The sequence below is a fragment of the Eleutherodactylus coqui genome, chromosome 1 (genome assembly GCF_035609145.1).
Source record: "Eleutherodactylus coqui strain aEleCoq1 chromosome 1, aEleCoq1.hap1, whole genome shotgun sequence".
NCBI lineage: Eukaryota > Metazoa > Chordata > Amphibia > Anura > Eleutherodactylidae > Eleutherodactylus > Eleutherodactylus coqui.
In genome coordinates, this window is record NC_089837.1 from 184,737,074 (window position 1) to 184,750,581 (window position 13,508).

The 13,508-nt window shown below is 41.7% G+C and overlaps 1 protein-coding gene across 1 annotated transcript in view; it reads left to right on the forward strand.

The window, feature by feature from the left end:
* The window catches only part of DDX43 (DEAD-box helicase 43), a 66,390-nt gene that overhangs the window by 22,101 nt on the left and 30,781 nt on the right, over window positions 1-13,508 (forward strand). The window contains exons 8-10 of the mRNA XM_066590488.1: window positions 2,435-2,545; window positions 4,015-4,156; window positions 6,184-6,284. Coding sequence (XP_066446585.1) covers window positions 2,435-2,545; window positions 4,015-4,156; window positions 6,184-6,284 — 354 coding nt within the window. The remainder of the gene's footprint in view (window positions 1-2,434; window positions 2,546-4,014; window positions 4,157-6,183; window positions 6,285-13,508) is intronic.

A 13,508-nucleotide genomic window follows, 5' to 3' on the forward strand; every position in this document is an offset into this window, starting at 1 on the left:
GACATCCAGCAGCTGGATCAGCCAGACGTCCGGAAAATCTTAGATTTTCTCCAGGCGGGCCTGGATAAAGGTTTGAGTCCGAATACGCTCAAAGTCCAAATTGCGGCCTTGGGGGCATTCTTCGATCTCGCGCTAGCGGAGCACAGGTGGATTAGGAGATTTCTTAGATGGCCGAGCAGATTACTTCCATTCACACGGGCCACGGCACCACCCTGGGATCTAACCATAGTCCTTCAGGCCTTATGCGACCCCCCATTTGAACCGATTACGGATCTATCCATCGCCTGGCTGACATACAAGGTAGCCCTGCTTGTGGCAGTTACGTCAGCCAGACGTGTGGGGGAAATCCAGGCCCTCTCACGAAGGGCCCCATATATGACTATCCACCCGGACAAAATAGTTTTTTCCTTAGACCCATCCTTCCAGCCTAAAGTATTGTCAGATTTCCACAGGGGCCAACCGATAGTTATTCCAGCCTTTTGCCAAAATTTCAAAAATGCAAAAGAACAAAAGCTCCATAATATAGACGTCAAAAGAGCGGTACTAGCGTACCTTGAGGCAACAGAAAGTTTCAGGAAGTCTGACAAACTTTTCGTTCAATTTCAGGGGCAGGCCAAAGGAAAGGCCGCTTCTAAAGATGCGATCGCCAGGTGGCTCAGGAGAGCCATCCAGGAGGCTTACAAGGCCAAGGGCATCCCCCCTCCAGAAGGATTGAAGGCCCACTCAACGAGAGCGGTGGCATCCTCTTGGGCGGAGAGAGCGCACGCATCGATTGAGCAAATCTGTAACGCAGCCACATGGACTTCAGGCCATACTTTCATCAAACATTATAGGCTGGACTTTAAATATAGTCAGGACGCATCCTTCGGTAGGAAGGTGCTCCAAGCCGTAATCCCTCCCTAAAAAGCCCATGCCACTTATTTGGTATTCCTCCAGCGTATGCTGTCATGATGTCATGGGGAAAACGGGAATTTTTTCTTACCGATAATTCCCTTTCTAGAAGACATCATGACAGCATACAGGCTTTTTTCCCCCCCTTACCAACATGGTTACCCTAGTTTGTCCAACACATGAGGTAATGTGTATGCTTTAACTTTGTTTTCTGAGGTGTGTGATGTCAATAAAAACACACCTTCTGGTTAAGTAACTGGTCACTGTGGTCATTTGGAACGCACTGGTGTTGGTGGAGGGGAGGTGCTTTTTATATTCTGCCTCTTCCTGTCCCTTCAGGTCAGCAGGTGAGCAACCTCCAGCGTATGCTGTCATGATGTCTTCTAGAAAGGGAATTATCGGTAAGAAAAAATTCCCGTTTTTTTAAAATATTTTTACCCCTAATAAAACTAAAAATGGGAATAAAAGTCAGTAAAAAATATAGCGCTATGTCACTGGGGGAAAAAACGCAGCAAAAATAATTTTGGTAGCTAAAGGAAAAAAATGGGGCTGTAAAACCACCACATGGATAAAATCCCTAAAAAGTGTCTGGTCCTTAAGGTACAAAACAGCCTGGTCCTTAAGGGGTTAAAGGTTTTGTCTCATGCAGAATGTTTATAGTTGCATCTAGCCCATAATAAACTTTTTTTGCATTTACACTTAATAAAGTTGCCATCACCAGATATTCCAGGACTGTTAGAATAGCGCCATCTGCTGTCCATTGTGTCCACCTCAGTATGTTGGCTGCTTCTGAAGAGCTAGCATTTTCCATGTTTGTCAGAAGAGATGAACAAGTGCTAAGAGTGAAACGGCATTACTGCAGTTGTTCCTTGTCTCATTTAGGCTGCTTTTACTTGGCTGAGAACCTCGCAATGCACAAGTATGAACCCCAATCTTTTGAATGGGGTCATACACATGAGCATTTTTTTTACCCTCGCATCGCATTGCAGCCTTTCCTATCTCTTGGGCGTGCCCTCACATTGCCCATTATTTTCAATGGGGTGGGTGTTCTAGATGCACACGAGTGTGATGCGATATTTCGATTGAAAACAATGGGAAACACTCCGCGATCCTTCGCCATGGCTGTCTGCCACGTCGGGGGATTGCTACGTCCCCAAAGTGATGTGAGACGTTTTTGATACAAAAGCTTCAACAAGCGCGATATCTAACTGAGTTTTAGCCTTGGACTACTTGCACATGGATGTTTTAAGTCACGCTCAAGATTCTCGGGTGCAAATCGCATCAGACCACACTTGGACATCCTATCCATGTGCTGAACACCACATCGGATAGGTCCTATTTCTGTCTGGTTTAACTATAAGCAATATTTTGCATAGGACAACTCCTTCAATAGTATTTATGAAAATAGTTTTTCTGAATTGAATGACCTGTTGAACAGTTTTTGTAAATGTTAAAATGGAAGAAGTAGTTTTGATCAGTGCTGAAAATGTATATGGAGAGAATAAGTAATATAGTACTTTCTACTGTTCCCTTCGAAATTTAGTCCAAGACATGAACGTGAAGGACCTGGAATGTTGGTTCTTGCGCCAACACGTGAGTTGGCTCTTCAGGTGAAGGCTGAGTGTTCAAAGTACAGATATAAAGGGTTTGAAAGGTACTATATTAAAATACAAGTGTTATGGATAAAACTAGAATACCGGAAATGAGCAATAAATATAGCTGTTTTGTAAGGATCATGCAGAAGATGCTGCAAATGGAGTCTTGTAGGAAGCCTGCAAAAATAATGGTACTCTGCTCATGTGTTTCATTTTGGCAGGTGACCACTTAGGGATGGAACTTAACCTCATAGTGACGGCCAATATGCTTTTTTACTGATCTCACTAATGCACTTAAAACCTGCACATGCAGCTCTTTTAAGGCAATGGCTTGTCAGCCAGACTCCTGCTCTATCTGCCAAGAGCAGAGAAACTTCAGATCCTGGCAGTTTAACCCCTTACTCAAGTCTTTCTTTAAAATGTAAATTTTATACTTAAACTTCATTGAAATTTTTTGACACCCCCCCCCCCCCCCCTCCTGCCCACAAAACCCATTTTAAGTGGGTTGTTAAAAAAAATGTTGTGGGTATTTTGTTTATCGTGCATGGTAAATGCCCAAAAAATTATAAAAGCTAATTCCAGAATTCCTATTTTTTTGTTCTCTCAAAAACAACAATAAAAAGCCATCTCAAAGTCACATGTACCTCAAAATTGTATGAATAAAAACTGCAACGCTTACTGCAAAATAAACAAGCCCTCATATAGCTCCGTTGCTGGAAAAATAGAAACGTTATTGACCTTATGGGGGATACAGATTCAATTGTTTTGCTTTAAAACTGTGGCTTTTATTGTGCAGAAGTATTATTGCAGTAGTCATGCTGATCGTGTTCGTTTTACCAAGTGGTGAATGTGTGAAAACAGAGCCCGAAAACAATGGTGGAATTTCTGTTCCACTGAAAAATGTAATAAGTCGTACAACACAGAGTGGTACTATTAAAAAGTACAGCTCATCCTGCAGAAAACAAGCCCTCAGACATCTATGTGGATGCATGGATAAATTTGAGTTCTGATTTTTATTTTTTATTTTTTGAAAGGGAGTAAGAAAATTCAAAAATGTAGAAAGTTCCCGTCTATCTTCGCTCTGCTCAGGTTGATTCACAGGTCTTTTTCTATTTTTGTATTTGGAAGAGACCCGCCAATCAAACTGAACCAGGTGGAGAGAAGCTGGAGGGGAGACGCCTAGCAGACATTTCTCTCTATGACCAATACTCATTGAAACTATGATTTGCCTAGTATGCTCCAACACTCGAGCAAATCATACTTTTGTTTAGTCCGGGGCACCTGTCACAATATCATGTGGCCTGTGCTGAGGACAGCATAAATTTGCCGACAGGTTCCATTAAAAAGGGAATGATTTGACTGTATTCCTTTATTGTAACTTTCACATAACTTTTACTTGGGTTCAAATGGTGACTGTTGTAATATTCCAACTAATTTTTATTTTTAGTCAGTGTTGTAGGTTTGTGACATTAAGAGTCTGATTATGGAAATTACTGAAGCTGTCAATATTTGCTGCTTTCGTTTTTAGCATTTGCATTTATGGTGGTGGAGATCGTAAAACCCAAATCAACGTAATTTCAAAGGGAGTGGATATTGTTATTGCTACTCCTGGGAGACTAAACGATCTGCAAATGAACAACTTTGTTACTCTTAAAAGCATAACCTACTTGGTAAGTGAAGAAGAAATGTTTGGCAACCTAAATGTATGTGTGTAAATATATATCATTTCATTCACTGTGTGTGTGTGTGTGTGTGTGTGTGTGTGTGTGTGTGTGTGTGTGTGTGTGTGTGTGTGTGTGTGTGTGTGTGTGTGTGTGTGTGTGTGTGTGTGTGTGTGTGTGTGTGTTATATATATTATATTTGGACTATTTTATTAATGATCTTATGTTCGTACATAACAAGAACATAGAAGATTCGCCATGCCCATACTTCCAGCGTTGTGGTACGCACGAATGATTGCAATTGTGGGAATTTGCACCACATCCCACAACGTTTCTTTAAAGATAGATATTACACACACACACCTTGATATGTATTCAGGATATGCTTGAAAAAGGAGGCATTAGACCCCTCTGAAATGCATTGCAACCCTACAACCGTACATAAGAACATAAAGAAAGGTTTACAAACACAGGATCATTAGTATAATCTTCTACATACCTCCACTGTGGGTCTCGACTGTAGAGATATTGGCAGACCAGAGTAATAGTGTTCTCAGTGGAGAATCACCTGTACAGTAAGTACACTGGGTTTTCTAGACTTGTTTTCTGCTTTGATTCTCACTTTCACTAGTCTGGGATTCCGTCCTGAGGGTTCTGTCACACGTGCAGAAAAGTGGCTTTGTGACGGACCCCTCTGAACTGAACCATTCATTGTCATTCGTAAAACGGACACCACTTTTGTATACATTTGACAGGGTTTCTGTTTTACATTTTGAGTAAAGAATAGCACATATAACTACACTGTGGGAACGCTCCCTAAGTGTCCCATTCACTTAAGTGTGACTATGTTGTAGTATAAACCATGCTATTAAAGTGTTTGATATCCTCTATTTTTGACAAAGATTTAGCATCCAAAAGCCAGCACACAGATTTTGCCCACCAATACTCCTAAATCCATATGCTGATCCGCAGCTCAAACGCATGAAAATCCGTGCCGAAAAACCTGATGCAGTTATTGTGTGAACAAGTACAACAGAATTACCCAAGCTTTTCCTCTATGGCAGGGGTCCCCAACTCCAGTCCTCCGGGACCACCAACAGGTCATGTTTTCAGGATATCCTATGGTAAGAACACCTGTGGCAATGTCTGAGGCACTGACAATAATTACATCACCTGTGCAACACTGAGGAAATCCTGAAAACATGACCTGTTGGCGGTCCCTGAGGACTGGAGTTGGGAAACACTGCTCTATGGGATCTATTTTTTTTTTTTTGTGCAAGTTAAAGCAATCCTGCAGTCCATGTCAAACAAAAGGTGGCCGCACAGCTTCTCTGACGTCCTGATGCACACTGTATCAATAGTCTAAGACCGTGTTCCCAACTCCAGTTCTCAGGGACCACCAACAGGTCATGTTTTCAGGATTTCCTCAGTGTTGTACAGGTGATGTAATTATTGTCAGTGCCTCAGACATTGCCACAGGTGTTCTTACTATAGGAGATCCTGAAAACATGACCTGTTGGTGGTCCCGGAGGACTGGAGTTGGGGACCCCTTGTCTAAGAGACTACATGCTGATTTGACTGGCCAGTGTCGCTCACATGGGCAGAGCTGCCCAATCAAAGAAGCGTGTAGTGACTAATGATGCACTATCAATGCATCGTGTGCATCAAGTAGTCAGAAATGGCACTGACATCTTTGCTTCTCCAGCACCAGAAGGTCAATTGACGTTTTGAAGATCTACCATGGGTTCCTGGACAAGCAAAACTGTAAAAGCTTTTGCATGACTCTTTATCTGACCTTCTAATAGCATTCTACAGTAAGGGACTTATTGCACATAGTCAAGCTGCTGCTGCCATCAGAGAAATGTCTTTTAAAATTATTTGCCAATTATCTTTCCCACATCTGCTTTGAAGCCAGTTAATGTACAGCCTGGTGGCCTGACATCAAAATCTACTGCGCCATACTCTGAGAACTACCCATAGATCACAATCTGCTATGTGGCCACTACAACCTTTTTTTTTTTTCTGTAACTCTATAGGTTCTAGATGAAGCAGACAGAATGTTGGACATGGGGTTCGAACCACAGATTATGAAAATTCTCATTGACATTCGCCCTGATAGACAAACAGTAATGACTAGGTAAGTGGGGTTTTTTTGTCTTTTGGTTTGTCATTTTACCTGGGTTTTTCCCCCCCTTTTTTACAATTTGTTTTTTCCCCTCCCCCTGATAGGAGGGGAAACCCAAATGCTAAAAAAAGTGAATTATAATTGATAGCTGTTAGGCTTGGTTCACACTACACTTGGCAGCACAGTTGAAATAAAAATAAGAATTCATCCTTATACTTTACAACTTTAAAAGGTTTGCCTGTGGCGGTCGCTGACAACCAAGCCTCATACTTGTATTCTGTGTGCAGCTGAAATTAGACTTGGATACTAAACACATTGCAGATGGTCTAGACTTATTACATGTACCTGTAAATTGTGTACAATAATACACTGATCAGTCATAATATTAAACTGGAAAATAAAAAGGAATAAGATGGATTTTCTCAACTCTAAGGGCTTCGTCACACAACTGTATTTGTGCGTGTAAAATATGTGTGCTAAACACAGAGAATAGAACCTAGTGATTCCAATGGGTTCATTCTCATGAGCATGTTTTGTGCACGTGGAAAAAAGTAGGACCTGCTCTTACTGTTTTTTTGTGCTGCAAAGACTCCCATAGAAGTCTATGGGAAATGTGCAAACACACAAGATGAAGCGTGAAACACCGCAAAATGTGGGAAAAAGACGATATTTGGACCTCATTTGGCTAACTAGTCTTTTAATCCATACAACGGGTGGGTCGAGCACATGTGTGATATGGCCCTGCATACACAAAAAAGTACAGTTGTCCACATAAGCCCTAATGAATGAAGTGTTGGAGTATATTAACCCCTTAGTGACCAAGCCTGTTTGTGCCTTAATGAGCAGGCCAAATTTTGGAAATCTGACATGTGCCACTTTAACATAGAATAACTCCATAAAGGTTTTGCATATCCAAGTGATTCTGACATTGTTTTTTCGCCACATGTTGTACTTCATTTAGGTGGTAAAATAGACTGATCGATTTTGTGTATATTTATTAAAAGTGCCAAAATTGGGAGAATTTTGAGAAAAATAACCTTTTTTTTTTTCCATTTTGAACTGCAATATGTCAAATATGTGCAAACCTCCTGTACAATTTTTGATGAGGTATAAATTTCCATCTGTTTACTTTATTCTGTAAGTACATTGGATAAACTAGTTTTTTTTTTTGTTTTGTTTTTTTAAAAACCATTTAGATGTACAAATTTAACATTTGTGGAGCATTTTGTTTTCCTACACCAAGCCAAGATTGCAAAGGCTCATGGGTGTCAGAATGATAGATACCCCCACAAATGACCCCATTTAAAAAAAATACACCCCTTCATGTATTCACTGTGTGAGAAGTGTCGTGAGTATTTTAACCCAACCGTTTCTTTTCAGGAGTTAATGCGACAGTTGATAGCAGGGAGCTGTCACCCACACAGACCCCGGGGCTTAATTCCCATGTTTTTATGGCCCTGGGGGTTAAAGCCCAGACAACCAGGACATGAAAATATGTATGGGTGGTCACTAAGGGGTTAAACTGCAACCAGTCTGTTCTAATGGAGTGTTCTCAGTATGCACTTATACTGTCAATGTCACACAGAAGAGCATCTGTAGCACTAATTGTTGCAAAATGTTTGGGGTCTGCCACTCAGGACACCAACGAACAGTTGTCTGAAGTGTTTGCGGCACTTAGGTGAGTGTCACAGCCCCTTCACTGCAAACTAGACAAAGCACTGTACATTTCATAGCAGCTATGCCTGGTATATAGTAGACTTAATCCCATTCACTTGAATGGGACTGAGCTGCACTTGGGCCATGCGCCTTTTGGATGTGACATTACAGGCCTGCGAAGAGTGTCACTGCTGCTTCATTTAGCTGATCAATGGGGTTCAAAGTGGCAGGCCCCTACTGATCTGATAGTGTTTCCCTAAAAATAAGACCCTGTTGAATATTCATTTTTGCCCCAAAAGGCACAGCGTCTTCTTTTTGGGGGCTGTCTTATCATACTTGGCAGTCCCCAACCGGGTCCCTCCCACTGATCTCCGCACTTCCTACTATATAGGTATAGAATCCAACAGCGCACACAATAATTAAATCCACAGAATCAGATAGGGAGAAAAATTCACGCAGAGCCGTAATAGGGTCAATGAACATAAATTCCCCCTAAACAATCTCAATGTCAGATAAGGATACGGCAGCATGTGTAGGTAGAAAAAGCTTTTTTATCGAACCTTTATTTGTTCCATAAAATCAGGAATGACCGGCAACGTTTCGACCTGTGTGGTCTTTGTCAAGCGTTGCCGGTCCTTCCTGATTTTATGGAACAAATAAAGGTTTGACAGCTTTTTCTACCTACATATGCTGCCGTATTCTTATCTGATCTCCACAGTTCTGTCAGGCTTCCATGGCTGTGATTGGCTGAGCTGTGGCGTTCGATGTACCAATCAGAGCAATCGCTTACTGGAGGTGGGGTTTACAAACCTTTACCAGCAAGCGATCTGTGTGTGACTGAGAATTGCAAGGAAGCCTGCTGGGACTGAAGAGATCAGCTGGAGGGACCCAGACGCCACCTGTTAGCTGAGTATTACTTTTTTTCATGTAGTATATTTCCTGTGGGTAGGTCATCAATACCTTGGTCCCAGAAACCCTTTTAACCCTTTGCAATCCAATTTTGGATTCAAGGTTTCCTCGGGGGCTTTCTCTTTCTGCCATTATAGAATGACGCCATCTGCTGGCTAGATCCAGTACTGGGATATGGCACATGCTGGAGAGGCCACCGACAACACAGTGGCCAGTAATATACAGTAAGAATACCCTGCCGGACATCTTCCGACATCGGAGCTGTAGAGCCTTCAATTAGAATGTCTTCAGACGTCAGACAGTGGATTGGAAAGGGTTAACCCTTTCGCGGACATGCTCATTTTTCTGTTGATGTAGCCATACTTGAACACCATAGAAAATCTTTGGTGGGATTTGAAGGAGATTGCCGCATACAAATCTAAGAATGTTAGTGAACGTGCTAAGCTTTCTCAGGAACTGTCAGAAGCTGCTGTCTGGCTATGCATCACGTTTGCAGCAGGTCAGAACAGCAATAGAGTGCTCTACTAAGTACTAAAGACATTTGTCATAAAGGGATTGAACAATTCAGACATTCCAGTCATCATTAACAGTAGCATTTTGTGTTGAATTTGAAGAAACCATTTGTGTTCAGCTATTCAAACAGCTGAACATTTGTAAATTTGTCAAGACTAATGTGCTATGAGGGTTGTTTAATTTTAAGCGCAACTGTATTGGTTGAGTTTTTCTTGCTTGTGCTGTACGTGTACAAGCAGACTCTATAGCCCTGATGAAATCCATAGGGCCCTGCGATGCCATGGAAATTGAGTGGCACACTGTGATCTTGTCATGGTGGGCATTCAGGAAAAAGAACAAGGCTCCTCTGTCAAGCTCTCTAAGTGTCACAGTCAGCGCTAACATGGCATCTAAAGGGTTACCAGCTGGGATCGACCTTCTCTCCAATCCTGGCCACTGTGGCCTAGTGTCAGCTTTATTTTACAGCTGACAGCTTGCATGTATGTAGCAAGATGGGGAGTCAAGCCTATTACTTACAAACACCGCACGCATCCACCATGCATGTATCGTGAATGCTGTGAAGGGGTTAATGTTAGTTATAATAGAAAGGTGTCTGAAAAGACAATGCATTACAGCTTGCTGTGTATGGGGCTGTACAACTAGTGAGTCAGTCCCTATGCAGAGCCTTTTCCACCACCTACCGTGCCTACGATGGGTACGTGAGCATCAGAATCGGACAATGGAGCAATGGAAAAGACAGCCTAGCCTGATTTTTAAGTAATGTTTTAATTTACTCTTGAGGACCAGGACTGATGGGTGCGCATGCATCACTCACTTAGTAAAGACAGAGCACCAGGATGCACTGTGGGAAGAAGGCCATGTGATGCCCTTGACAGTGTTCTGCTTGGGAACTCTTGGACACATACCATCTACCTAAATAATGTGGCAGGTAGACCCCCTCATGACAGTGGTATTCGCTATTAGCAGTGACTTCTTTCAACAGGATAAAGTGCATTGCCACGTCTCAAAAATTGCTCACGAATGGTTTGAGGAACATGACTGTTCAGGGTAAAAACCTCGAAATCCAATCAAGTATCTGTTGGAAAAGCAAGTCTGATCCATGGGGGCCTTGTCTCATAGCTTACAGGACGTAAAGGAGTTTTACCGAGAATACATTGGTAGTTCAGTCGTGTCTATACCCCAAATCACTATTTGCGAATAAAATTTTTAAACATGTCCCTTTCCTCAGTACTTCTAAAAATACATCAGTCCTGCTTTCGATTTACCTTCTGTTGCTACTGGACACATCCTCACAGTAGTTTTTCGCTTGGTGGTCAAGTATGTACAATCTGTTCTCCTCACAATCCCATGCACAGTTTTCCCTTCACCCATGACTGCACCAGGAGAAAAGATCCACCCCCAAGGACAGGAAGCCTGCGAATAAAAAGGTGGAACATTTCAATCGTATTGGTGGTTTCCTGTCCTTGGAGGGAGACCTGCATTTCCAATGCTTTAAAGGACATACACTTTTTTTTTCCTCCTTACCCAATGATTAAGTGGCTCCTTACGGCTCTTCTATCAGTGGATCCCGCTCTAGAAGAACTGCTAATGCGACACCATAGATTCTCTCCACGCTCCGAGTCTGGTGGCAGCAGAGGTAGCTCTTTTGGGTTCTGTGCATTCTGGGAGTGGGAGAATGTGGCATCTGGTGCCCCGCAAGTGGTCTTGGGGCTACTTCCGACTCCTCTTCTGTGATTTGCACGCTTGTGTGGCTGGAGGGAGGCCCTTCCACTACAGGTCGTGTCATTTATGGCGTGAAATGTTGATGCAGCCAGAAGTTATCGCGCAGTACACCCTAAGCGCGGTGGTGTTCAAAGAATCGCTATAGCGCTGAGAGAATTTTTTCAAGCAGCAGTCCTGGGGGGTATCTGTTGCTGTAAGATCTGATAGCTGCCACATGGAAGGAGAAGGAATACCTAGTTTTATTGCCCCTTGTTCCCATACCAACTAGGCCTCCATAATTACCCCTATTTTGAGATGTTTCACAGTTTTACATTATTAATTTTTATCTAAGTTTTAGGGAATGCCAAAAAGTTGAGGTTTTTTTTTGTAGTGGGTCAGTTTATTTATTTTTGCACAAGTGTACAAATTCAGGTGTGCTCTGAAAGGCCAATGGGTGTTCCCTCCATTATAGGCCTAGGCGTGTGTCCTGTAAGTGGATTGGGGCTACAATAAGGGTATTGCTGAACACAAGAAGATTATTTTTTTTTTCACCTATTTTACATAAATTCCTGCAAAAACACAGGGCTAAATTCTTAGTTCCCCTTCTAGATGATTTTATTATGGGACCTTCAGTGGTGGCGGTCTTCATGTTGGTAGCTCAAGGGCTCTAAAAATGTACAATGCAGCCAAAAACACTTAAAAGCAAAATTTATGTTCTGAAAGCTACCAGTCGCCTCTTTTGGGACCTGTTATGCGTCCAGACTTAAGGTTAGGGCCACAATGGTTGTTTTTCTGAACACTACAAAGAGGGGTATCCATTTTGGGGTGAACCTTCTTTTTTTGTGCACTAGACGAAAAAACTCTTATGTCATATTTGCAAATATGTGAAATTTTATTTTTATCCTCTATTACATTTAATTGCTGAAGAAAAACCAAGCTCAAAGTACTCCTGACCCCCCTCGGTGACTATATTAAGGGGTGTATTTTTTTAAAAGAGGTAATTTGTGGGGGTATCTATCATTCTAATACCTATGAGCCTTTGCAATCTTGGCTTGGTGTAGGAAAACGATGTTCCTCAAAATTTTAATGTTAAATTTGTACGTCTCCAGAATGGTTAAAAAAACCTCAACAAGTTTTTCAAATGTGCTTTCAGAATAAAGTATACAAATGAAAATGTAGATCTCATTAAAAAAAATTGTACAGTGTATTTGCACATATTTTGGCATACTGCAAGTGAAAATATGAAAAAATTACAATTCTTTAAAAGTTTTTTCCAATTTTGATGCTTTTAATAAATATACACATTCTATTTGTCTGTTTCTATCACCTAAATGAAGTACAATATGTGGCGAAAAAAAGCGTCAATTACTTGGATATGCAAAACTTTTAGAAAGTTTATTCTATGGTAAAGTGACACGTGTCAGATTTCCATAATTTGACCTGGTCATTAAGGTGCAAACAGGCTTGGTCACTAAGGGCTAAAAATACCTGATCAATTAAAAAAATATTGGCAGGAGACATGCTCCTCGATTTTTGTTTGTTGAAATCTTATGAAGTCCATGCCCCCACAGGTCACAGCTCTCTTCATGGCACAAGCATGTGGTTGTAATGTTATGATTCATCCCTTGGTATGTTACATGAATATGCTAAAGAGTTTGCATGTAGCAGGTTTATGTTCAGATTGGTAGCTACACTTTTCAGAACAAAGCCAACATGTGTATAAGTCAGTGGCAATCGTAAGCTACTGTGTAGGTATACAGTTACATATGTTTTTGCATTGCTTTAAAAATACACTTAACTATATGGGTAAATGTGTTGTGAATGATGGGTGGCCTGTAAGTTCACATGTGGAACATTTACTAATATGTTCAGCCGTAATTTTCCAAAGTGGGTTCAACAAACAGTTGCTCACATCACTTCTATCTATTCTGAAGAGCAATAATTGTCAAATGAACAGCTCATGCTTATTAAATTTGTAATAATGCGACACCGTGAGATGCATTTGAGATCTTGCTATACTGCCACGTGCTTTCGCTTTTCACATGGAGGATTGCTGAGGTATTTGTTTTGCAGGACTTACCAGAAGCAAAGATCAAATGCAGTAGCATGACTCATGTCATTATTTTCACATGCCCGTTAGGCTTTCCATTTTCGTGCCCTGCTATAGGAGCCAGAAAAGTCCGGCATTATCGAAGAAATAGCACAGTATACTACACTGTCCTAGATTTTAACCCCTTGGTGACCACCTGTACGTGTTTTCATGTCCTTAGTGTCTGGGCTTTAATCTACAGGGCTGTAAAAACACGCCAGCCCCGTAGACTAAAGCTCTGGGGTCTGTATATGACAGTTCCCTGCTATCGGCTGCTGGAGGTAGCCAACAGCCTCAAGCTGTGACCGGGGGTTGCGGTGTGCAACCCCCAGTCACATGATTGCTGTTATCCAATGGAAGGTGGTGAT